This window comes from Aplosporella prunicola, assembly GCF_010093885.1.
Source record: "Aplosporella prunicola CBS 121167 unplaced genomic scaffold K452scaffold_55, whole genome shotgun sequence".
NCBI classification, from domain to species: domain Eukaryota; kingdom Fungi; phylum Ascomycota; class Dothideomycetes; order Botryosphaeriales; family Aplosporellaceae; genus Aplosporella; species Aplosporella prunicola.
In genome coordinates this window covers 35289-59003 of record NW_022983583.1, presented here as the reverse complement: position 1 = coordinate 59003, position 23715 = coordinate 35289, and the positions used below count along the sequence as shown (strand labels likewise).

General features: G+C 56.6%; 8 protein-coding genes across 8 annotated transcripts; 5 read left to right on the top strand and 3 right to left on the bottom strand.

The window, feature by feature from the left end:
• Nucleotides 1-294: 294 nt before the first annotated feature.
• K452DRAFT_313366 (uncharacterized protein) lies at nt 295-1425 on the top strand (the record flags this gene model as incomplete). The annotated part of the gene is made up of 4 exons (XM_033543655.1): nt 295-475; nt 626-962; nt 995-1178; nt 1231-1425. The coding sequence occupies 4 exons, from the start codon at nt 295-297 to the stop codon at nt 1423-1425; spliced, it is 897 nt and encodes a 298-aa protein (XP_033391958.1).
• A 933-nt stretch (nt 1426-2358) lies between these two features.
• On the bottom strand, nt 2359-4618 carry K452DRAFT_362674 (uncharacterized protein). The gene is made up of 4 exons (XM_033546522.1): nt 4358-4618; nt 4276-4299; nt 3433-4220; nt 2359-3378 (listed from the first exon to the last, which is right to left on the bottom strand). The coding sequence occupies exons 1-4, from the start codon at nt 4505-4507 to the stop codon at nt 2538-2540; spliced, it is 1803 nt and encodes a 600-aa protein (XP_033391957.1). The 5' UTR covers nt 4508-4618; the 3' UTR covers nt 2359-2537.
• Nucleotides 4619-4965: 347 nt separating this feature from the next.
• On the top strand, nt 4966-7225 carry K452DRAFT_237849 (uncharacterized protein; the record flags this gene model as incomplete). The annotated part of the gene is made up of 2 exons (XM_033537624.1): nt 4966-5985; nt 6050-7225. The coding sequence occupies 2 exons, from the start codon at nt 4966-4968 to the stop codon at nt 7223-7225; spliced, it is 2196 nt and encodes a 731-aa protein (XP_033391956.1).
• A 566-nt stretch (nt 7226-7791) lies between these two features.
• On the bottom strand, nt 7792-8664 carry K452DRAFT_280292 (uncharacterized protein; the record flags this gene model as incomplete). Its single annotated transcript, XM_033539449.1, has 2 exons — nt 8208-8664; nt 7792-8024 (listed from the first exon to the last, which is right to left on the bottom strand). The coding sequence occupies exons 1-2, from the start codon at nt 8641-8643 to the stop codon at nt 7792-7794; spliced, it is 669 nt and encodes a 222-aa protein (XP_033391955.1). The 5' UTR covers nt 8644-8664.
• A 637-nt stretch (nt 8665-9301) lies between these two features.
• K452DRAFT_259410 (uncharacterized protein) lies at nt 9302-10590 on the top strand. The gene is made up of 2 exons (XM_033538496.1): nt 9302-9896; nt 9951-10590. The coding sequence occupies exons 1-2, from the start codon at nt 9318-9320 to the stop codon at nt 10209-10211; spliced, it is 840 nt and encodes a 279-aa protein (XP_033391954.1). The 5' UTR covers nt 9302-9317; the 3' UTR covers nt 10212-10590.
• A 653-nt stretch (nt 10591-11243) lies between these two features.
• Nucleotides 11244-12929, top strand: K452DRAFT_237868 (uncharacterized protein; the record flags this gene model as incomplete). Its single annotated transcript, XM_033537627.1, has 3 exons — nt 11244-11538; nt 11592-11844; nt 11900-12929. The coding sequence occupies 3 exons, from the start codon at nt 11244-11246 to the stop codon at nt 12927-12929; spliced, it is 1578 nt and encodes a 525-aa protein (XP_033391953.1).
• Nucleotides 12930-13568: 639 nt separating this feature from the next.
• On the bottom strand, nt 13569-21315 carry K452DRAFT_362669 (uncharacterized protein). Its single transcript, XM_033546521.1, has 6 exons — nt 18188-21315; nt 17866-18135; nt 15521-17817; nt 14851-15190; nt 14372-14698; nt 13569-14277 (listed from the first exon to the last, which is right to left on the bottom strand). Exons 1-6 carry the CDS (start codon nt 21269-21271, stop codon nt 13900-13902), a joined length of 6696 nt encoding a protein of 2231 aa, XP_033391952.1. The 5' UTR covers nt 21272-21315; the 3' UTR covers nt 13569-13899.
• A 579-nt stretch (nt 21316-21894) lies between these two features.
• K452DRAFT_302920 (uncharacterized protein) lies at nt 21895-23676 on the top strand (the record flags this gene model as incomplete). Its single annotated transcript, XM_033542655.1, has 7 exons — nt 21895-21943; nt 21998-22072; nt 22126-22202; nt 22268-22426; nt 22478-22597; nt 22647-23515; nt 23568-23676. 7 exons carry the CDS (start codon nt 21895-21897, stop codon nt 23674-23676), a joined length of 1458 nt encoding a protein of 485 aa, XP_033391951.1.
• Nucleotides 23677-23715: the final 39 nt, after the last annotated feature.

Genomic DNA, 23715 nt, shown 5'->3' with positions numbered 1-23715 from the left:
CCCAGGTCACCATAGACGCGGGGTCCAGGATTCCCGTCCCGAAACTCCTAGTACTACCATTTTGGATCGGTAGTTAAGGCATCCGACACGACGATGCCGACCCTCGTGGACTAAAAAGGCTACTAAGCAAGGATCAGAGCGGCCCTGGCGGAGCCATCCATCTTCTTTAAAATGATGGCCGTCGCTCCTTGGGCAGTGTTTCTAACTTTTTACTGCTTCATTGCCCGTTAAGGCAGTGGAGTTAAAACCTCAACAGCTTTCGGACCGGAAAGATATGCAGACTGGCCTGGAGCCATGAGCTCGGAGCGAAATGGCACTTACAGTACCCTGGAGGTAGACAACAGGCTGATTGTTGTGAGCGAGAAGGATGGGGCCCTGAAGGCGGCGGCGGCGGGGCAGTACAGCGACCTACCAGAGATGTATGACGATGCTGGCAATCTACCTGAGGTCTACGAAACGACCAGTTACCGAAGGTGTAAAACCACGGTCTTCCAGAAACAACATAAGGGCAGGAGAGCGACGCTGCAGACGTACCCCCCCTAGAAGCTCCATCCAAGGAACCAACGATATGCGGCCTACGCAAGAAAAAAATTCTGGATCATATTTGGCATCGTACTGTTGGTAGTTGTGGGTGTTGCCCTGGGAGGCGGCCTCGGAGGAGGATTGTCCAATAAATCCTCGGGAACAAACAATACCTCAGACAATATTGGAACAAATAGCTCGTCTTCGGGTGAAGATTTGTCAGATGATGATACGTCAGATCCGAATACTCTGTTACCCACAACACGCTTCACGAGCCTCAATTACACGGACGAGAACGATATCGAGCATTACTTGGTGCATTACCAAATGCGGTCGAAAGTAATCTTCCAGTCCGCTTGGAATTCTTCAGACCAGGAATGGGTAGCATCGCGCGTGACCAACGAAACCGTCACTAAGAAGGCCATAAAAGGGACGCTACTGTCAGTTGACATATACTGGCACAGTTCATCAGTAAAGACGAACGAGAGGTAGCTACAACATTTCCAATTACAACTAACACAGCAACACAGCGCCGCGACTTCCACAACAGCTTCATCCAAGAAGTCGTAATCAGCAACCCCAGCAACAAGGACTGGCCCAACGGCGGCATCAGCGGCAAACTGCACATGAACAGCGACGGGGACCTACCTAACAACGTACGGCCGCGCATGCGCCAGCTGCCGCAACATCAACTTCGTCATCTGGTAGCAGTCTAACACCGACGCGCTGTACCTCACCATCCTGAGCTCAAACGACTGGAGCCAGTCGCGGATTTCAGAGACGGCGACGCGGGCGCCCATGGCTAATACCCGCTTGGCCCTGGTGCCGTCTGATAATGCCTCTGAGACCCAGGTCGCGCTATACTATACGCTCGCGACGGGGTACGTGCAGGAGCTCTTCTGAAATATGGCGAAGCTGAACGGTACGGGCTGGATCGTTGGCTGTGAGTACACTCCTCTCTCTCTCCCCTTCTCTCTCTCTCCTTCTCTCTCTCTCCACACAAACACACACACACACACACACACACACACACACACACAAAACACCAACCTAACCCCCCCTTTTCCCTCCCCCAAGCAACCTTCAACACCGCAACCACAACCACAACCACCAGCATCCAACCTCCAACCCCTCCTCCTCCTTCGCCGCCCTCTCGCGCATCCCCTCCAACAGCAGCACGACAAACACGACGCTCGAGTTCCTCACGACCACCAGCTCCTCCTCCTCCGCCAGCAACAACGCACTCTTCTAGCCCTTCCGCAGCGATACCGGCGTCTAGGCTGCGCGCAACGCACCACCTGCTCTCGACAACATCCCCGCGGGCGCGCCGCTGGCGCTGGACCAGGCGAGCGGGCGTACGCTGTCGTGGGTGTGAGGTTGTCGAGTTTGCGCTGGAAGGGGATGGGGGAGCTGAGGTAGGAAGGGCGGTGTGCATACGGCGGAGGGTTGAGGTGCGGTGTATGCTGCTTGTTGCGTGGGGAGGGAGAGCTGTCTGTCTGTCTGCTTGTGGGTGGTGGGTTTCTGCTGTGTTTAGTTGGAGTGAGGGGCGAAGGGAGTTGGCTGCGCGTGTGTCCTGGAGGCTGTGCGCCTCGTGGGCTAGGGCCTGCTTTTAAGGGCTCTGGGAGGGGTTTAGGGGGTTCGTAGTTGCCGGTCCGCATCCCCGCATGGTGCTGTTCAGACGTACGAGAAATCGCCTTCCCCGTGTCCGCGAGAGAGGCTCTGGCGTGCCGGTTTGGGAGGCCCTGATGTATACTTGGAAGCGTAAGTACGTGTTCCTACCACCACAGGTTTTGCACTCACTCCGTTCACTGTACATGATGGTTTCTGCTGAGATATCCGACGTTGCTTGTTTTTATATTACATATACCCTGTATCTGATGCTTTTACTCTATCAACTTCCACTTATTATCTCTAAAGTAGATTCTTCAGACCATGAGATCGTCCTAGCTGCCATCTCAGATAGGAGCAGATATCCAACACCGCACTCCAGCCGGAAGCACACGCAGCCGCACTGCTCAGGCATCTGTCTTCCTTTGCACAGCCACCTCCTTGGCACTCAAGCCTTTCGGAGAGCCAACCTCCTTAGCACCCAAGCCCTTAGAAGAGTCCATCTCAGCGCTCGCGCCCTCCAGCCCCTCCGACCTCTCCGACTTTTCCGGCCTCTCCGGCCTCTCCGGGCCCTTTTCGGCCGTCTCCCGCCTCTCCGCCGACTTCTGCTCAGCGGGCTGGTCCGGCTTGGCGGTCCTGACGCTCTTCCACTCGACAGCCACGCTGCCAAAGAACGACAAACAGCACATAGCCACACCGACGATGAAGGCCTTGATGAGAGCGCGGTTGTACGCTTCTATGACGGCAGGCAGGTCGGCAGGGGCGACGGCGGCGCGCAAGTCCGTGGCACCGGTGCGCACGACGACGCGCGGATCGAGACCCGCGAGCTCGCGCACGCCGCCCACCAGCTGCGACGTGAAGATGTTCTGGGAGACGGAGAGGAAGACGGCCGCGCCCAGCTGGTTCGCGAAGAACATGAGTGTCGTGCCCGTCGGCACGTCGGCGCGCGACAGCACGCATTGCACCGACACGTTGGCTTGCTGCATGCCTAGGCCTAGCCCGAACCCGAATATCACTTGGTACCCGATCCACTTGGCGTGTCCCGTGTTGGGCTCGAACGTCGTGATTAGTCCGGCTCCCACCGATGCTACGATCGAGGACGCGATCAGGAACGGCGTGTAGTAGCCGAAGCGCGTGACGGATGCGCCGGCCATGATGCTCGCGATGACGAGGGCGATGATCAGGGGTAGACTCATTATACCAGATTTGAAGGCCGAGACGTTCTTGATGGCCTGGAAATAGATGGGTCTGCGAGACGTCAGTGAGTTACTTGCGAAAGTTAGTGGTGCAAGGTTGACGTACAGGTAATAGACCATGACCATCATCGAAGAATAGGCGCAGAACAGGTAAAGGAATGCGGCAGCGACGGTGCGTTGGGTAATGACACGAACAGGAACTGTTGCGGTTTCCGGTGTGAGGATCTGGATGGCTACGAAGGCCACGAAGAGAACACCAAAGATGACAAAAAGCGCTATTATGCGGCCATTGCTCCACGCGTAGTTGGTGCCGCCCCACTGAAGAGCAATTAAGAGACAAATCATGCTTGGAGTGAAGCACATGGTTCCCACGGGGTCCAATTGGAGGATCTTGTTCTTGATTCCGAGTCCAGCGTTCTTGGGAGCAGGGGTGTGTGTAAGGACGAAGAAGATGATGGCCATGGTGAAGCCGCCAATCGGTAAATTGATGTAGAAGCACCAGCGCCATGAAATCTTCTCTGTAAAAGCACCTCCCATCAAGGGCCCAGCAACCGATGCGATACCAAAGAGAGCACCTGCCATTCCTTGGGTGATGGGCCTCGTGCGAAGCGGCACCAGCGGGATGATAAGGAGTATCCCGCCAGTGAAGACGCCGGCGGACCCAAGGCCAGCGATGGCTCGACCAACGATAAAGGACGTCGAGGTAGGAGCTGCACCGCAAATAGCAGACCCGACCTCAAAGAGCGAGAGGGACGACAGGTAGACGTATTTGGGGTTGTAGAAGGTGTAGATGCGACCAATGAGGAGCTGCATCGAGCAGCTAGTGAGCAGGTAAGCGCTGCCATACCAACCTACATCTTTTAGCGACTTGAATTCATTGGTGATGATGGGGATCTAGGCGTCGTTAGCGCCGAATGGGCGAGGTACTTCACATGGGTACCAAACGTACGGCTGTAGCGATAATGGTCCTGTCCTGTGATAGGTATGGTCAGCACGCATGCCACCAAGGGCACAAATGACACAATACGCACGAGTGCGACTAGGAAGATGCCTAGATATAGGCCGGCAATAATTGGCACGACGACTCGCGCGGGAGGGAATGTCAGGTCCTCTGTAGGAGGCCCCGGCGGGGTTGGGGCTTCGGGATCAGGGTGAGGGTGAGATTTGATGTCGTCCGTCATGACGTGAAAACGAGAGGAAGAAGGGAAGAAGAGAGAGGGGGAGAAAGCATGATGGGTGTAGTAGTTATAATGGACATGGCCGAGAAGGCCGTGGGCTCGGGCCCGTCTGAGTGGGACAGTAGAGAGGAAGCAGCTGCAGACAGCCGCATCGCGCAACAGATTGGCCAAGCCGGGTGGAGGAGAACCGACGGGACAGCCGTGTGCGGCGACTTAGCGCTTGGGCAGGCGGCCACGAATAATCGGACGCCTGCCGCCCGAAAAGCCGATTCCGGAGACGCCGGCCAGTTTCCCCGAAGCCTCCCCCATATCCCCCGCCCGCTCCCTCCTCTTCCATTCCCCTTCTTGTGTTTCATCGATCCCTCTTACCGCCCGTCTCCTCTCTCATGTCTGCTGCGCCCTCTCCGTCTCAGGGCCCCTCCTCGCCTGCCGCGGGGTTTGCCACTGCTGCTCCGTCCGTCATGCCTTCCACCGAACAGCCTCCGCTGCCCACACCGAGCTCGACCGGTGCCTCCGACCAGCGTCCTTCCATCCCGCCCGAGCATCTGAAACCCAACGCCTGCGTCAGTTGCCAGCGCCGCAAGGTCAAGTGCGACAGGACCGAGCCCTGTTCCTCCTGTAAGCGCTATCGCACCCACTGCGAGTTCCGCGACCCCGCGCCCCGTCGCAAGCGTAAGTATTCGGAAGAGGACCTGCACGCAAAGCTCGACCGCTACGAGAGCCTGCTCAACAGCTTTGGCGCCCGCGTCGACAGCAAGCCCGAGGCCGCCTCCACCTCCGGCCCCGTCTCAACGCCTTCTTCAGCCTTTACCCCACTGAATGCCGCTCGAACAAACGGCGCCCAGACGGAGCCTGTCTCCAGGTCCCGTGATGCTGCCCTGCCCGTGAGCTCTCCGCTGGCCTCGGCCCAAACTGCTGGCCCCGGAAGGCTAGTTTTCGATAAAGGAAGCTCTCGATACATCGAGAGCAACCTTTGGAAGGGCCTCAGTGATCAATTCAAAGATCCCAAGGAGATGTTGCAAGAACCCCCTAATGGCCAGCAGAGCAGACAGGTGCCAGCACCTGCCCCTGGCTCGTATCAACTCGACGAAGGAGAGTTCGTTTTCGGTCTTTCCCAAGGCCATCCCACCAGCCTCCGGGCGCTGCACCCCCAGTCTGCGCAAATCTTCCTTCTCTGGCAGGCTTTCTTGGACAACGTCAACCCGCTCACCAAGTTGTTACACGCCCCGACGGTTCAACGCCAAATTCTCCAGGCATGCAGCAATCTCGAGGAAGTAAGCCAAGAGTTGGAGGCTTTGATGTTTGCCATCTACCATTTCGCCGTTGTTTCCATGTCTCCCGAAGAATGCCAGGCGACTCTCGGAGCAAGCAAGTCGTCTCTCCTTTCCAAGTTCCAGTATGCCACTAAGCTCTCTCTCATGCGCGCCGGCTTCCTCAAGTCAACCGACTTGGTGGTCCTGCAAGCCTACGTGCTTTACTTGGTAAGTCCTGCACACGTAGGGACCGTTGCTTTGCGAGGCCGGTGTTGCTAACGCAGATTCACAGTTGGCCATGCGTCAATACTACGACGTCCAAACCCTCTGGTCCCTCAGTGGCATTGCAATTCGCATGGCCCAACGTATCGGTCTGCACCGTGATGGCAAGAGGTTGGGCCTGCCCCTTTTCGATGTCGAGCTTCGTCGCAGACTCACTTGGCAAGTGCTGCCGCTCGATGCACGCACAGCCGAGATCTCCGGTGCCAACACTTCGGTAATGAACCGGATATGGGACAAGGAACTCCCGCTCAATGTTAACGACAGCGAACTCAATCCGGACATGAAGCAACTGCCCGTCGAACACACCGGGCCGACAGAAATGTTCTTTTGTCTCTTGCGGTACCAATTTGCAAAAACTATGACTACCTCGGCGTTTTGGAGTCACGAAGAGTTTCCTGCGGACAAGCCGGAGGTCGCCAAAGCATCAATTGCCGAAAAGGACCGACTTGTTGACGAGTTGGAGCAGGTGCTCGAGGATAAGTTCCTCAAGCACTGTGACGCTAGCATCCCGCTGCACTACCTGACGGCCATCGTCGCGCGTTGCGCTCTCTCCGTCATGCGACTGAGGGCACACCATCCACGGCAGTATTCCGACCGAGGCGCCTCGTTGCCACAAGCAGAAAAGGACCTACTGTTCTCCATGGCGCTCCGCATCGTAGAACTGGACGTACTGGCGCAGAGCGAAAAGGCGCTGCAACGATTCATCTGGCAAATGAACGCGCAGTTCCAATGGGATGGCATCGTCGTGCTGCTGTCGGAGCTCTGCCAGCGCACCTCAGGCAAAGACGTCGACAAGGCCTGGTTCCAGGTAAACAAGTGCTTCGAGCACCACCCGGAGATTACGAGCAGCCATCAGACCAACCCCCTCCACCTCGGCGTGTGCAACCTCGCGCGCAAGGCCTGGAAGATCTGGACCGGCGACCTCAAGCGCCGCGCGTGCCCCCTGCCCGAGCGCGGCACGTTCCCGGCTCTCGAGGCCCTCGTCGCCGAGGATGCCGCCCCGCCTAGTCGTGACGGCGCGTCTCGCAAGTCGGGCAGCTCCCTGTATCAGCAGCTGAATTCGGCGGCGGATAGTTCGTCCAGCCCGCTTAATGAGCCGAGCCCGATGGATTGGGCTTTGTGGGATGAGCTGCTTCAGGGGTGGGGCTTGCAGGTCCCGTTGGAGAACGCGGGTTTCTTGGGATAATTGATTGGGCTGATTGTTGAAGATTTCATGTGGATGAATCAGTAAACGCACGTATGGATGCATGTATTTAGGGCTGTGTGTATGTGCGGTCACTCTTTTTCTTTTTATTCTTTGGCGCTTTGGGGTGGGAGGGGATTGTGTGATTGTGCGTTTCGTTTGATGTACATGTTTGGAGGGAGGAGGGAAGGAGGGAAAGAAACTGCCGTGTAATGGCTGGTTGGTTAGGATGGGGCTTCTGGCGGGACAAAAAAGCTGTTGATTGTTACGAGAAATATATACGGTGACGGTTCTGGGGGCGTACAGTCGCTCTTTAGGTATGCTCTAGGACGACGAGGAACGGATTCGAAGCGGTTTTTGATCGAGAGGGATATCTTGTTTTTCTTTTCTCCGTCTTCGCCGCTTCCACACGACGGCTCTTCTCTTCTCTTCTTAGCGTGCGCCTACCCCGACAGGGCAGGGGCTGTCATATCAACAATCTCGACCCGCCCACTGCACACGCACGCGACGGCGCATCAAGCGCACGCCCGCACAAACAGGCACTCAGCCCCACGTCCACGCCCCGCCGCCTACTTCATGAGCTTGCGCACGCTCGTCTCCATCCACAGCTTGGCGTACTCGCGGTGCAGGAACTCGAACCACCAGGGCAGCTGGCCGGCGACGGAGCCCTCGGGCGTCGAGTTGAAGAAGAAGCTCTTCATGTGGAACGTCGCGTGCGTCGCGTCCTTGGTCACCTCCATCGTGAAGATGCCGTCCGAGGGCCGGAAATCCGCGTTCGCGGGCGTGTCGCCGCATCGTACGGCTACCTGGTTAAGCGCAAGGGCGCGCCGCATTAGCCGCTGTGCTGGTGGTGCTGGTGGGGTGCCTGTTTGGGACGTGGTTTGTAGGACGGGACGGGATGGGACAGGGCAGGGCAACGCATGGAAGCGCAGTCTCGCGCGCAACGCACGCACGCACGCACTCGCTCACGCATTCTATTATTCACTCACCTTGCTCGGCGAGCGCTCGACGACCTCAAAGTGGTCGGCAACCTTAGTGCCGAGGGCATAATCGCTGTTCTCAAACTGGTCCTTCTCCCAGAGATCGGCGTCACGGCCGGGCAAATGGCGGCCCTCCTTCTCGAGCATGCGACGCTGGATGCGGAACCCCGGGCCGCTCCAGACGCCGGCGCAGAAGCGGCGCGTCAGCTCGTTCTGGTCAGTCGTCTGCAGCTGGGCCAGCGGGACGCGGCGCTCGCAGTGGTCGACGCACGCGGGCGGGTTCGCGGCCGGGTTGCGCGCCCGCCACAGCGCGCTTTGGAAATCGGGCGAGCTGAGGCCGTACGGCACGAAGCGCGAATCTTTGGTGTACAGCTTCCAGCTGGCGCCGACGAAGGCGGCGGATGCGGCGGTGAAGGTCGCGAGCGATTTGATGAGCGGCATTGTGGGTTGGTGAGGGGGTGGTAGTGGTAGTGGTGGGAGAGAGGAGGGATGAGTTGGATTGGAGAGGGGAGGAGAGAGAGAGAGAGAGAAGAGTGAATGGAGAGGTCGGTCCACTGCGCTGCGCTTGTGACGTGCGGTGGTGCGGCCGGTGGAGCCTGACTCGTGCGCTCGAGATGAGGTGGGAAGCCTAGAGTGGAGATGGGCTCACCCGCGGGGGCCCTGCTGTCGTGAGAGCGGAAAAGGCAAGTCTTCTCGGCCGGCTGCGAGTCACAATGGCTTTGTGTTGCTTGGGAAAGCGTGTTGTTGTTGTTGTTGATGTTGTCTCAACGCGTCCATTTGAAGAGAGGCGCGTCGGGATCCGAAAGCCGCCAATCCGTCGTCGTCGGCTTCTGAATTGTTTGCCGACTGTGACAGCTGTCGGAATTGTGATTCTCGTACATACATCTCTGGTGCTTGCTTCAAGGCGAAGACATGCGTTTGTCTCTCTATGTAGCGGAATGGGAGACGCGCAGCAAGCATCACAGAGAGAAAGCAGACCCCGCGCAGCTGATGTCATCGCACCTTAAGTCCGTTTGAGCCGGTGATAGCATCCTCTTAGCACCATTAGCTCCGCCTGCAATCTTTAAGAAGCAACCGGTACCACCATCCACCATGCATCGTCCAAAGCGAGAATCATGTCTCCTGCCTCTGTCTTCGCCGCCAACAACACGGCCCTCATCACGGGCGGTGCCTCGGGCATCGGCCTGGCCGTCGCCCAGCTCTGCCGCAAGCACGGCATGAAGGTCGCCGTGGCAGACTTCAACACCGACTCGCTCGCCAAGGCGAAGGAGACGCTTGGAAGCTCGGACGTCGAAACGTACCAGACCGATGTCTCGAAGCTCGAGCAATGGGCTGAGTTGAAAGATAAGGTGCAGAAGAAGTTTGGAGGTGTCGATTTCCTGATGCTCAATGCGGGCGTGGGAGCCAGGGGCGGCTGGGAGGACAGCGCCTATTTCGAGAAGATCATGTCGACGAACCTCTTTGGCGTCATCTATGGCCTCAACACCTTCGTCCCTGCCATCCAGGCGGAAAAGAAGCCTTCCGCCATTGTGATAACGGGCAGCAAGCAAGGCATCACCAACCCGCCCGGCAGCCCCGCCTACAACGCCAGCAAGTCAGCTGTGAAGACGCTAGCCGAGCACCTCAGCTACGACTTGCGCGCCAGCAGCACGAGCGTGCACTTGCTTGTCCCCGGCTGGACATTCACCGGCATGGTAAGTGAATTGCCCATTGTCTTCCGCATCGCATGCTAAGAACTCCGACAACAGAGCGGTGGTGGGCCCGGTTCAACCAAGGAGAAGCCCGCGGGCGCCTGGTCGTCTGAGCAGGTCGCCGACTACATGTACAACAAGATCGGCGCGGGCAAGTTTTACATCTTGTGCCCGGACAATGATGTCACGGAGGAGAAGGACAAGAAGCGCATGCTGTGGACTACTGGCGACATTGTCAATGAGCGGCCGCCGCTGACCCGGTGGCGTGAAGAGTACAAGGAGGAGGCGGAGGAGTGGATGGCGAAGCAGAAGGTTTGAGGAGTCAGCCAATCAAGTCCTGCTAATATATAAAGTGGACGGGGGTAAGTTATAATAAACAAGCTTCGTTGGTGATGCATAATGACTCCAGAAGATCGGCGCAGACTGTGACAGATATTCGGTAAGGATGGTTTCATGGATATGTACCTACGCGTCCATCTAGACGAGTGTTTAGTGTGACAGTCTGATCTCCTTGACTATAGCTTACTATGTTGGTTCTTTATAACATCAAAAGTAAACTATGAACTAGTTGGTCAGCAACTTTCGACGTTCACAGGTCATGACTGGTTGTAACTGTTTATGGTTATAACGGTAAAGGACTGCAAATGGTCGCGCAAGGCCTAGCCTGGTATACCAATAGATGTCTTTTTATGAGTCCAAACGTTGTAAACAGTCTCGACTGCAGGGGGACGGGAGGCTCAATAATGTTTCGGGCAAACGGCCTTACTCGGGCGATCCCGAAGCCCGTTCCACAAGGGCTTACCGCAGCTTATTCGTACAACCATCCCCGCCTATCGGCGATCCGTTTTCCTTAGCAAAAGACGGCACGGCACAAACACCTGACGCGCATGGGAGCGCAGTTTGAGACACGCCGCCTATCGATTGCCTGATTGGGGTTTCTGCAGAACACTCAGGCTCCCAGCCATCCCCGCAAGGCTAATCTTTCTTCAGAACTGATCTACTGTTTCTAGTGCTGCACCCTGAATCGTCTGCGATGCTTTCTGCATTTCGTTATGTCCAGCCGGGCCTGCCGGGAGGGCTCACGGCGGTATAAATTGCGCCGCTGCCCCAGATGTCGTTGAGTCGGGAGGTTTGAGACAAATTTCTTCAGCTGGCGGTGTGCTTTTGTATCTTCTCTCTCTCTAGCATCATCATCCCCTTTTTCTTCCACACTCCTTCTGCCGCAACAGAAACAAGACCATGAAGAGCAGCTTTCTTTCGCTGCTGGCGCTTGCCGGCTCCCTGGCGGGCAGCGCCGTGGCCGACGGGCCCAGAGCCCCCGCCATGAACAACAAGGCGAGATACGACCGCATGGTGCGCGAGCGCAGTGCGCGCGCTGCTGAGAGCCACATGCACGCCCGCTACGCCCGCGCCGCGTCCACCGACGCCTACCTTACGGAGAAGACGAAGAAGTTCGCCGTCGATGGCACCGCGCTCCCGAACGTCACCTTTGATATCGGCGAGTCCTACTCGGGCCTGTTGCCCGTTGACGACTCTAGCGACAGGGAGCTGTTCTTCTGGTTCGTGCCGTCGACGAACAAGGCGGCTGACGACGAGATTGTCATCTGGCTTAACGGTGGGCCGGGCTGCTCGTCTATGGATGGACGTGAGTGTGGCCGGACTGCGTTTTGGATGGGAGATTCACTGACGACGCCGCAGTCTTCCATGAGAACGGCCCCGTGACGTGGATGACTGGTACATTCTTGCCTGTCAAGAACATGTACTCTTGGACCAACTTGACCAACGTTGTTTGGATCGAGCAGCCCGTCGGCACTGGCTACAGCCAGGGCACCATGAACGCCACCAGCGAGAAGGACGTTTCGGACCAGTTCATGGGCTTCTGGCGCAATTTCATGGACACTTTCGACCTGAAAGGCCGCAAGGTGTACATTACTGGCGAAAGCTATGCTGGGTAAGATTTCAACTCTGAAGCATGCGTTCAAGAGACTGGGCTAACGGCAGACCAGCATGTACGTGCCCTATATTGCTGACGCCATGATCGCCCAAAACAACACGGACTATTTCGACGTCGAGGGTATCATGATCTACGACCCATCGATAGGCTACGACTCGATCACGGAGCAAGTGCCCACGCTCGCCTTCGTCGAGAACAACAAAGCCTTGTTCCCCTTCAACGAGACCTTCTGGGAGTACATCCGCAACATCTCGTCGTCGTGCGGGTACGACGACTTCCTGGCCGAAGGACTGACGTTCCCGCCCAAGGGCCCGCTGGCCTCGCCGCCCGGCACCTACGCCAACAACACCATCAAGCCCGAATGCGACATCTTCAACCAGGTCTTCGACGCGATTCTGAAAATCAACCCGTGCTTTGACATCTACCAAGTGGGGCAGCTATGCCCGCTGCTGTGGGACACGCTCGGCTTCCCCTACTCGGACATGTACCTCCCGGACGGCTACGACATCCCGTACTTCAACCGCGCAGACGTCAAGAAAGCGCTGCACGCGCCCCCGGACGCCGAATGGGCCATGTGCACCGAAGGCAACGTGTTCGTCGGCGGCGACAGCGACACGAGCCCCCCGTCGGGCCTGACCGGCGGCCCGCTCGCGCGCGTCGCCGAAGCCACCAACAACGTCATCGTCGGCCACGGCACCCTCGACATGGTGCTCATCCTCAACGGCACGCTGCTGACGCTGCAGAACCTGACGTGGGGCGGGGCGCAGGGGTTCAGCACGCCGCCGTCCGAGCCCTTCTACGTCCCTTACCACGCCGAGGCGTCCATGGCCTCCATGGCTGGCGCCGGCGTCTTCGGCTCTTGGGTCTCTGAGCGCGGCATCACGTTCGTCTCGGTCGATTTGGCCGGCCATATGATCCCCCAGTACCAGCCTGGCGCTGCGTATCGCCATCTCGAGGTCTTGCTCGGCAGGGTCGCAAATATGAGCGAGGTCAGCGCGTTTACGACCCAGAGGGGCTACCCGCAGCCGGGGGATGCGTTGGGGAAGGGCATTTCGCCCGTGCAGGTTGCGTTGGGGGAGTAAGTGTGATTGAATGGGAGATGGGTCGATAGGGCGGTGGTTATGTATTATGTGTGAGAGAATAGTGTAAGAGATGTTACGACAGGAGATAATGTTAATTCATGTCCATATGCGCCATATAAAATAGTCAAGAACATGGCTGAACGGCTTTCACCCCTGGAACAAATGGTTAAGCGACTGATCAAACCAGCGGAATCAATTATAAATCATGTGGGAGGGTGGTCCAGAACCTATGCAGCAAGATGGGCCTAACCTTCACTCAGGTTAGCACCGAGACCTTAGAATTACCTATTAACTAACACAGACAGACCCCAACAATAGCACTCATCATCACCGCACAAAACAGCCACTCACCACCCCCCTCCACCGCCACCACTCACCATCAGCACCACCACACACCGCTGCCCATCATACAGCAAGCCGGCCCTGTCTACAGAGAGGCAGTGCCCATTCCCAAACCTAACTCCTACCCAACACCAAACCACCCGCCAGTAAGCTTCTCATCATCAAGATCATCAAGTTTCTCAGTTCCATTCAGCCAGTCAAGCCAGAACAGAACCTAGATAGGCAGTGGGCTCACAGCTTAGTATTTAAACACCGATGTATGTAAATGCAATGCAGCTGGCTCAATGCAGAAAAAAGGTCGTAAAACATGGAAGCTTCCATTTTCGGTGTTTGCTTGCTTCTATCTCATATAGTGCTGTGCGTCACGTCGTATGGCCTCCTCGCAGAGAAAGCGCATTTGCTTGGCACTGCGGCGACAGCTCTCGCCCTTCGACAACGGCGATGGCAGCAGTGTTGAAACCCCCTACATGGCTGTGGCGCCTACCTAGCACCCCAGGTCCCCATTCGCCTCGCCACAAGCCGAGCTGCTGAACAAGCATGCACGCATGCACGCACGCACGCATCGGCAGCTGCGCCAGCGCCCGCTCGCCCTCCACCTACGAGGCACCTAGGTAGTACCTTAGCACATCTAAAGCAGGGACTTGATAGTTTGGCCGCCCTCCCAGGTGTCGCCGGCCTCGAGCGTGGCCCAGCCCTTGACGCTGCCGGCCTCGACGCACAGCATGTGCTTGTAGCCGTCGTCGGGGGCGAAGTCGCCCATGGCGGCCGCCTTCTCCTTCCACGGGTTCCACACAACCGTGTCCGGCAGGTTGTCGCGCACCACGTCGAAGCGCGGCTTGTCGCCCGCCAACACCGTCGTCGTCGATTGCGGAATTGCCGCGTACACGCGGTCCGTCTCGCCCGTGATGGTCAGGTTCGCGTCGCCTTGCGTGTGCATGCTGGCGTTGAGCACTTTGTCCGTGTAGGACACGCCGAGCAGGCCCGTCACGCTGGCGCGGGTGATGTCCTGTGGTGGGGGATGTCGTTAGCTTGGGTGGACCCAGTTTTGATGATGGGGAGGAAGCGGAATGTGGGTGATCGTGTTTATGTAAGAGACGTACCTCAACGCGCAGGTAGCTGTGCAGCAGGACCTGGAACTCAAACGCCTCCTGGCCCTCGTTGCGGACGTTCATGACCGTCTGCAGCCCATCACGGCCCAGCGTGACGCTGTACACGAGACCGAAGTCAGACGGCCACGCCTTGCGCGCCTCGGGCGCCAGGCTCGCAGAGTACAGGCCAAAGTCGAGCTTCACGCAGTCGTCCGACGCCGTCTTGCTGCTGCCCGACTCGGAGGTCGATTTGCCCAGGAATTCCCAGCGCGAGTTCCGCGCGAAGCCGTGCTGCGGCAACGCCGAGGTGGCGTGGTCGGCGGGCGGGGGGCCGAAGACCTGGATATCACGAAAACTCTGTCAGCTCGAGTTCCATCATCTTGTCTTTCTCCCTCTATTTCTCTTCTCCTACTCCAATTCCCCTTCCCCCCCTCCTCTCTCAGCCAGGTGTCTGCTCCACCCATGGGCACGGGCGGCGGGGCGCGACCTACCGGAAAGACAACCGGAATACCGCCCCGCACGGGCTTGCTGCCGTCGAGTGCCGCCTTCTCGCTCAGCCAGAGGTTCTCGCTGCCGTCTGCGTTCTTCCAGCTGATGACTGTCGCGCCGTACAGCAGGACCTCGACGCTCTCGCCCGTGGGCAGGCGAGCCGTCACGCGGCTGTTGTCTGAGGAGATGTCGACGACGGGCTGGGGCGCGTCCGAGGCGGCCTTTGCCGTGTTGGGGAGGGGCTGCGGCTTGTGCGGGCGGTCAACCATGGTGTCGGCAGGAGGATGATGTCGTGTCGGGGAGTCGGAGATGGTGTGCGGGGCAGTGGAAATGTCAGGGATCCTTGGTTAGGAAGCGTTGCGTGAACGTTAGTTGTGGTGGGTGTGGGTGGTGGTGGGAGGAGTGATGTGTTGGGTGGGCAGAGAGAGCAATGGATGACATCTGAAGGAGGGGCAACATCTTATCGTGTCCCGCCCGCGACGTGCCTCAGCTGCCACCGGATGAAACGCGCGTTTCAGCTTCATGCACCACCGAGCCACCGACAATCGACATCCTTCTCCTCGGCCCCGCCCATGATGTCATTCGGCTATCCATGCCAGCTAACTCCAACCCGTGTCTATCAAACCATTCCGTTCCATCTGCACTTATGCATGTCCTGTACCCGTGACTTACTCCTCGCGCCCGCGCCGGCCCGCTTCATGTATCTCCCTCCTTACTTCAAACAGCGCCTCATCAAACTCCCTCTCCTCCTCCCGCCTCAACACAAGCTGTTTGCAGTCGGCCAGGATCTGCTTCAATTTGGAAAGGATGCTCCTGGGCTGTAACCTGGGCCAATCCTGAACATCTTGCTCAACACCCTGAGTCTGAGCCTCGCCCTCCGCCTCCGCCTCCGCCCTACTGCCCTTGTCCTCTTCTTCATTTTCTGCTTTGACCTCTCCGTCCTGATAAGCATCCACCGCCGTCAACCCTTCTCCATCGTGTCCCCTCTCCATGGACGGTCGATGCGACGAAATCGGGGAGCCGCTGCTCGAGAGCACCTCAACGTGACTAAAGACGCGAACGCCCGAAGCTTGTGAAGCCTGTGAAGCATCGGCAGAGTTTTGTGAACTGGACGCCTTGGGCTTTCTTCCCCTGCGCTTCTTTGGTGCTGGCGTCTCAGCGATCACCGTGTCCTCATGCATGCTGTTGTCCGCCTCGGTTGATTGTGAGGACCTTGTCTTCCGCTTTCTTGGCTGCAAGCCTTGATTAAGCTCTGGTACTGTCCCAGATATTCTCCTAGATGACCTCTGCGAAGACGATCCGGAAGTGGGCTCTTTGGCCGGAGCTCGCTTTTTTGGTGGAACAGGAGTCTCCATTTCGGGTTGTTCCTGGGAAGTGCTTGGTCTGGTGTAACGGAAAGCAGTCCTTGGTTTTTCCTGCGATGTTGTGGCGACAACAATACAGCTAAGGATGCTGTCGTCGCTGTGCGTGCTGCTGTCTGATTCCTCGTGGGGATCTGGCTGCCTCTTGGTCCGCTTCGAAGCCTTGCTACTTGATACTGGCGTTGTATTCTTACGCTTCAGCGATTTCGGCATTGCGGGGCTTTTAGGCTGAGGAACCAAGCTAGGCTTTTGTGAAGCAGACTGGCTAGCCGAGCCCTTTTCAACAAGCGAAGAAGATTCACCATCCTTCTGCGTAGGCACAATAAAACCCTCCACGTTTGTAGTAGAAAGTGATGGAGTGGCTTCTTTTTCGAAGATTTGAGATTCGCCCAAGGAATGATCCACAGTCATGTTTGCTTGAGATGATTCTAGCCTCGTTTCTGAGATATCATCCTCTTCGATGACAATCTTCGCAGGTGCTGTCTCTTGTGGTGTGGGAGCTGTTCCTTGTGGAAGATTCTCTGCGACATCCATGAAAGAACTTATCTCTTCGTCTACTCTCGGCGAAGCTTGTTGTTCCGCTGGATCTGCACCATGTTGAATTTCTCCTGTCTGTTCTTCTGCAATAGTAGTGTCGTCAGGCAGCTGATCTGGTTGATTTGCAATGTTCCGACCGGCGCTCGCTTGAAATTCATTGGCAAGTTGATTTGCCGCGTCGACATCTTCTGAAGCGATAGATGGAATTGACGAAAAATCAGATATCGGTAAGGAGTCATTGTCAGCATCGTCGAGGTGGCTTTCGGAGAGATGAGAGGCGTTGTTGACAAGCTGTTCTACGAGTAGCTCGTCCAACATCTCCTCGGGCTTGTCGGATTTCTCAGGATTGCCAGACTTTTCTCCAACGAAACTATCCTCAATGACCGTTGAATCCACCGCACCGGATTGAACCTCATCATCAAAGCGCGGAGGAGACGACGGGATATCTGGTTCCACTGCTGCCTTTGCTATGGTTGGTTGGGCAGCCGTCGGAGCGAATGCAGCAATGTTGCCTGAGCTTTGGCTTGAGCGACGGGACTTGGGTGTCGGCGATGAGTTTGGAACCTCGTTTGGAGCGGCTAGGTCCTGTTCTCTAACGAGCGGCGTTGCAGAGCGAGATTCAGCATCACTGAGTGACGGGGTATCGCCAGGTTTGTGATACATGGGCAGATCCAAATGTTGATCTTTGGGTTGCCTAATAGGGCTCGAACTAATATCGGGAAACATAGCAGCCACCCCCTCTTTTTGCCTATCCCTGACTTCTTTTTGACGCTCTGTGAGCATTTGAGAGTCTGGTGCCTCAGGTGCGGGAGAAGATTCAATAGGAACAAATTGTATTTGAGAATCATCGTGACGCAGCCGTGCCCTGGGCGTAGGCTTATCGGAGTTCCCCACGCGAGTGCTTGGGGCTAGGGCAGAAGGCCCAAGAGGCGGAGGAGGAGACGAAGAGGGTGGGGGTCGTTGAGCACCCGGCGGTGGGCGATGGCTTAATGGTGGAAGATACCTGCTGGTTGAAGATGGAATGTCATCTTGGGACTCCGTAAACGTAAATGCGGGTAATGTTTCCGTATCCTTAATTCAATCAGCTTTTTGGTATACGGGACAGACGTATTCACTTACATCGCCATCTGCAGCATCAGGAAAGCTGGGGAGCTGCAGGTCCACAATTGACCGAAGCCTGCGGAGTGCCTTCTCAACCTTGGATGGATATTGCAGATTTGACTCTTTGCCAAATGTAGCGTTCCACATCTCAATTGCCCTGTTCAGGATGCTTTTACGTCTGCTAGACAAACCAGAAGCAACAAGGACTTCCAAGTGGCGGAGAACATTGCTATCCTTACGAGGCAATCCTTCAATAGCAGTCGCGACAATATTCCACAAATTTACAACCTGGTGCATCTTAGCAATTGCCACTGATCTAATTGTTTGAAATTTGACTTACTGCTTGTCGTGCACCCTGCAAAGCATCCGATGCCTCGCCCAATTTTTGCTCGTCATCCGCCACCCACAAAGCAATACCGACTTGTGTTTTGCGTAACATTATTGATGCAAACGACATGGGCCAATGTTGTAGCAAAGCGCAAAAAGTCGACAACAATGCGACGGTTGAACCGATGCACCGGGTCTCGGGTACGAGAACCTCGTAGGTATTTCGAAGTTGCAACACAATCATTTCGTACAAATGATTGTATGGGTCGAAATCAGTGGGTTTCTGGGGACCTGAACTGACACCCCACAGGGTCTTACGTGCTTGCTCAATTACTTTTCGGTGTCGAGGGTGATCGAACCCAGTCAGTGCCAATGCCGAAAGGTGGACTGATGCAAGTTGAGAATGCCGTGCAACTGGTGAACGCAGCACTTCAGCTAATGGCTCCGTCACCGCGAGAGCAACAGCGCCGTCACCGCCCTCTTCGCGGACTGTCGAGACCAAGGATTCGTATAGAACGCGAATGATAGTTAAAGAATGGTCGTCATCATAACGCAGCCCATCCGTCAAGACCTTGGTGACGTAACGGTATTCTTCCCCGGACTGCTGAGATGCGTCGACATCGGCAGACGGTTGCATGGTAGAGGCCACTATATCTGCGGCTAGGCACCACATTCCTGATTGTAGTTCAGGACGCGATTCCTCAGTCATGCTTTGGACGCAGTCTTTAAGAAGTTCAAGTTTGAGTTTCCTCGAGGGCTTAGCATTGCAACAAAGCTGTATGATCTGCCGCGCAAGAATCCCCAGCTTCAAGTCGTCCAGGTCGGTGGAAGTGGAGCCCAGCCCCAGCAAAAAGAGCAGTGGTGACTGAAGTGCCCCGCGAACCTTTGAGCGATGGGAAGGAGTAAGGATGGCTTCAAAATCCGAACCAGCGTTCCGCGAAAGTATGGCATCAGAAAAAGGAGCCGGTCCTAACGTTTCAAAAGTCGTCGTTACCAGAAAGCCGAACTTGTCGATCCAGCTCCCTTGGTCGCCTCCATCTCCGCCCAAAGACAGCGGGCGGTTGGTCCATATGCGATGCAACATGTTCATGATATGAGCGATGGCCTCCTTGAGTTCCACTGAAATAGTGACCTCTTTGCTGCCTGCTTCTGCTACCGCCAGCATAAGCGCAGTCCACATGACATGGGTGGACACACCAGAAGAAACCCAGTCGGTAGGGCTGGGGCTGGGGCTGACCGGCTCTTTCCGATCCCAGGATCCGTTAGCAAGGCAAATCTCCACCACTTGTAGAACTGATTTGAGCCTCTGTCGTGTCCACCGAGGATCTATGCTGGGAAGGTCATTGGTACCGATAGTGAACGATTCGATCGCAAGATTTTCGTTCCAGATGCGCGACTTGTTCCCCTTAAACAGAGCCGCGAGGACCCGACAAGCAGTAGTCGCACCTTTCTGGTCGATTTGAGCAATCTTGCTAAGCGGAACAGTGACAAACTCTTTCCAGTACAGGTCCAGATGCTCGGGTGATGCTGATGGTGGGAGAGAATAGTAAAGGAGGTTGCAATAGCTTGAAAAAGCGGACAGTCTCATCCGTCGTGCATCCTTGTCAGTTCCGCGTCGTTCAATCTGGCTAAGGATAGCTTGCCGAAGCAGGTTCCTGACCGGCTGTGTAGTCGATTCGTCAGGCTTCATGGCATAAACGAAGCGATTCCAGGCAATATTTGCTTGAGCCGCAACTTCCTTGTTACCGGAATTTACGCATTTTTGAAAGACCTCTAGCCATTTTTTCAACAGCCTCCATTGATCGATCTTCTTGCGCCGACTCCTCATCAGAAGCATAACGGCTGACCAGATGTTCGGCACATGCGGAGCGGCATCATCATCTACACACATCTTGCTCAACCGACCTGCGAAATACTCGCCATAAGTACCTCCCTTTTCGACTTCTTTGCCCATGATGTCCACCGTGGCTCTTGATACCTGAGGCACGTCGCCTATAGTAACCCCTGCCACAGTTCCTACCTCAATCGACCGAAGTCGGGTCTCTTTAACGCTGCTCAGCATAGGATGGAAGAGGTGTTGTAGCCAATCCGATATCCTGGCTACCATCACGGGCCGTGCTTGATCCAGAAGTTTCTGATACACGAGGAGCCTGTGAATGATCACGTGTGACCCGGAGATGCGATCCTCTATATCTTGCAGTGCTGTAATAGCTCGGTTTGCCCGGTCCGCAGTCATAGCCCGCGGCCCAAACCGTTGCTGAGAGAAAGCAAAGATGAGAGGATTCACCCATATTTTCGGAGCAGTATGGTCGCTAAATTGTTCGATTGAGCGGTCGAGGAAAAAGGTCTGGAAATCTTCCGGGATCTTATCAGCGACTGCAGGAAGGCGCATTAGTGCTATTAGCAACTTCAGCGCTTGCACCGCCAATTGGCAATCCTGCCGCTCGGTGTTCTCGTTGACAATCGCAATATCCCGGCGAATGAATTGCGTCAAGAGGCCAATCTTATTTATGAGCGCGTTCATATCCGGTTTGTCCTCATAGGCCTTCAGTGTGCTCAGGAGCGTGACGTATGAATCGAGCTTGTGAGGCCGCGATCCTCCAGCCAGTTGCTTGACCATTGCCTCGAGCATTTCGGCGAAATTTCCATACTTATGCGGGGACTGCGAAGCCGAATCGGAGTCGTATGTAAGCGGAGGCTCGTGGGGCTTGAGAATGGATTTGAGGGTCTTGGGGTCCCTCGGTTGCGGCAGTGGGCGTAAAGGTGAGGCGGCGGCGGCAGCGGCGTTGTGAGACTTGCGGCGGGCGAAGTAGTCGTCGGCCTTATGGTAGTCGGTCCATGGCGAAAAATCTACCTTTTTGGAGCGGCCTTTTGAGCGGCTGGCAGTCTGGTCGACGGAGGAGCAAGGAGAGCGGCGCGGAGGGGTGTTGACGACCGGGGCGGCGTCTAGTCGTAGAGGCGTGGGCACGCTGGCCTGCTCGGTCTCAAAGCTGTCGGACAAGAAGTCCAGGGCGTCTGCAACGGCGCGGTCGGTGTCGCGTGGAGGGGTGGGGGGACGCGGAGGGATGTTTTCGAACAGGCCTGGAGACGAGACCATGACTACCGGCAGCAGGTCATGGAGGAGGGGAGGAGGAGGTCGGTGGTTGGTTGTCCAAGAACAAGACCAGACACAGACACGGGACGCGCCTGACGCGAAGAGGCGCGCCTGCCCAGCGGTGGCGCTCGGGCCGCGGCTTAATGGAATCTGGGGTCGCGTCGAAAGTCGACTGGCGGCGCGCAAGGATGTCCAGCGTCTTCGCTTGCAGGCACATAAATCATGGTTGCTTTGCTCTCTACCACGTCCGCTCTATGCTCGGACGCTCTCGTACAATAGAGGCCCAAGGTCCAAGGTCCCCATGGTGGCCACCACGCGCGTGCAGACCGTCCGGCTGACTCGACTCATCCGGGCGTGCATCGCAGCACGACGCTGCGACGGCGCGCCCTGCAAGAGGGCAGAGGCAATGCTCCATGAGCACATGTGCAAGGCATGCATGATCCGCGTGCTGACTTCCTCCCTCATGCTCGACTCGACTCGACCCCTAAAAAGCCCACCTGCCGCTCAGTTCCTGCTCAAGCTCAATGCGGGGACCCACCATCATCTCGACGCTTGAGAGTCAGCCCCGTATGTCCGCTTCGAGGTAAAAGGACACCACCTCCACAACACCCACCACGCCTGCGACAATGGCCACTCCCACCAACGGCGCATACGCTGCCTCGATCTCGGGCTCCAGTACGATTCACCCCCAAGCCCTCCCAACCAGTCCCGCCTCTGACGTCGCCGCAGAAAAGCTCGAGGAGGTCTCCTCCCTGATGGAACAGCTGCGGCTGGATCTCAAGGACTCCCATATGCTCCTACATCGTGCGTCTCCCCACCACGACCGCGCCGCCCTCAGCTGACGCCGCCGCCCCTAGAACGCAACACTGCATTGGAGCAGATCAAAATCTATGGTCGCAACGTCCAGGACGCCGACCCCATCTATACTCCGGATGTACGCCGCACCAGCACCGCGCAACCCCCGATCGAACCCCAAAACGCTGAAACACATGGAATTAGGGCATAGACACGTTGGCTCGCTATGGCTTCTTCAATTCCACGGCCGTCACGTCCCGGGAAGCGCTGCGCTGCCTGGCTAACGCATTGCTCCTGCAACCACACACCCGGCAGGAACTGGTAGACCTGGGATTTGCGGACAAGGCGGCCGAAAAGCTCAAGGTCAGTTGAACGCCAGACCAATGGGTTGCAGAAGGGACTGAGACTAGGCAGAGCGACAGCCCCGACGACGAATTTCTGGCGTCACGGATCCTCTTCCTCTTGACTTACGAGACGAACCTGGACTTTGAGTTGTTGATGAAGAACAACCAGCTCGGCGAGACCATCTTGCAAGTAGGTTGTTTGGCGCAACCACCGAGGCGAGACACTGACAATCGGACAGAGCGTGGCGCGGCACTCCAAGCGGTACTCGAAGGGCAGCCGGAAACCGTCCGCAGGCACGCCACTCGAAGACTTGGCGCTTTCGGAGACACTGAAGCTGGTTTTTAACCTCACACATTTCTATCCTGATTTCGTCGACCAATTCTCGAAATGCGTTCCGGACCTCTTGAAGATCTTGTACAGGACCAAGGTACCTATGCCGCCACTTCAGCCGCCGGTCAACTACCTCATAAACGCTCTCTTGAACTTGGACCTTGAGGACAACAAATCGAAACATTTCGGAAGCAGTCCCGTCTTCCCCAAGTTCGACCAGAAGGCCAACGCGGAGCATCTTATTGAGATTCTGGACAAATCCATCATCGCATACACCGAGACCGAGCTTGACCAGGTTGCCGCGCCTCTCATAACTCTTATCCGCCGCATCTACGAATTCGCGCCCGAGAGTGTTAAGAAGTACATGCAGTGGCTGCTGCTGCCGACGGAGGACGAGAGAAGCAAGCCGCTCGGAAAGTCGGACACGCTTTCGTCTCGCCTGTTGAACCTTACCACTTCGGCCATGGCGCCGACTCTAAGAGGCTCAATTGGATCCATGCTGTTTGAGTTGTCCAGCAAAGATCCTTCCGACTTCATTCACAATGTTGGATACGGTTTTGCATCTGGATTCCTGGTGAGCCATAACATCGAGATTCCGGCCAACGCCATGGACGCATACAGCACGCACGGCATGGAGGAGGGACAGAACAACTCAGCGGCATTCAACCCCATCACGGGACAAAGATACGACACGGAAAAGCCTGTGGACGAAGGCCCGCCAATGACACTAGAGGAGAAGGAAAGGGAAGCGGAGCGGCTCTTCGTGCTCTTCGAAAGGTACCTCCATACGCTCTCGGCCCTTAAGGTCAAGACACTAACACCACCCCAGGCTCAAAGCAACAGGCGTGGTCAACGTGCAAAACCCCGTCGAGCAGGCTCTAAACTCGGGTCGCTTCGAAGAGCTCTCCGACTCTGACTCTGAGACGGGGAAGAAATGAGCAAGCGAAGCAGACACATACACACATACAAGTCGCACG

Excerpts from the sequence above, each read along its gene's own strand:
- K452DRAFT_362674 (XM_033546522.1), bottom strand. The coding sequence starts at position 4,507 with ATGACGGACGACATCAAATCTCACCCTCACCCTGATCCCGAAGCCCCA. Across the intron at positions 4,300-4,357 it reads GCATCTTCCTAGTCGCACTC|GACAGGACCATTATCGCTAC; the intron begins GTGCGTATTGTG and ends TACCTATCACAG. Across the intron at positions 3,379-3,432 it reads ATGGTCATGGTCTATTACCT|ACCCATCTATTTCCAGGCCA; the intron begins GTACGTCAACCT and ends GACGTCTCGCAG.
- K452DRAFT_259410 (XM_033538496.1), top strand. The coding sequence starts at position 9,318 with ATGTCTCCTGCCTCTGTCTTCGCCGCCAACAACACGGCCCTCATCACG. Across the intron at positions 9,897-9,950 it reads GCTGGACATTCACCGGCATG|AGCGGTGGTGGGCCCGGTTC; the intron begins GTAAGTGAATTG and ends CTCCGACAACAG.
- K452DRAFT_362669 (XM_033546521.1), bottom strand. The coding sequence starts at position 21,271 with ATGGTCTCGTCTCCAGGCCTGTTCGAAAACATCCCTCCGCGTCCCCCC. Across the intron at positions 18,136-18,187 it reads TGCAGGGTGCACGACAAGCA|GTTGTAAATTTGTGGAATAT; the intron begins GTAAGTCAAATT and ends AAGATGCACCAG. Across the intron at positions 17,818-17,865 it reads CTGATGCTGCAGATGGCGAT|GATACGGAAACATTACCCGC; the intron begins GTAAGTGAATAC and ends GATTGAATTAAG.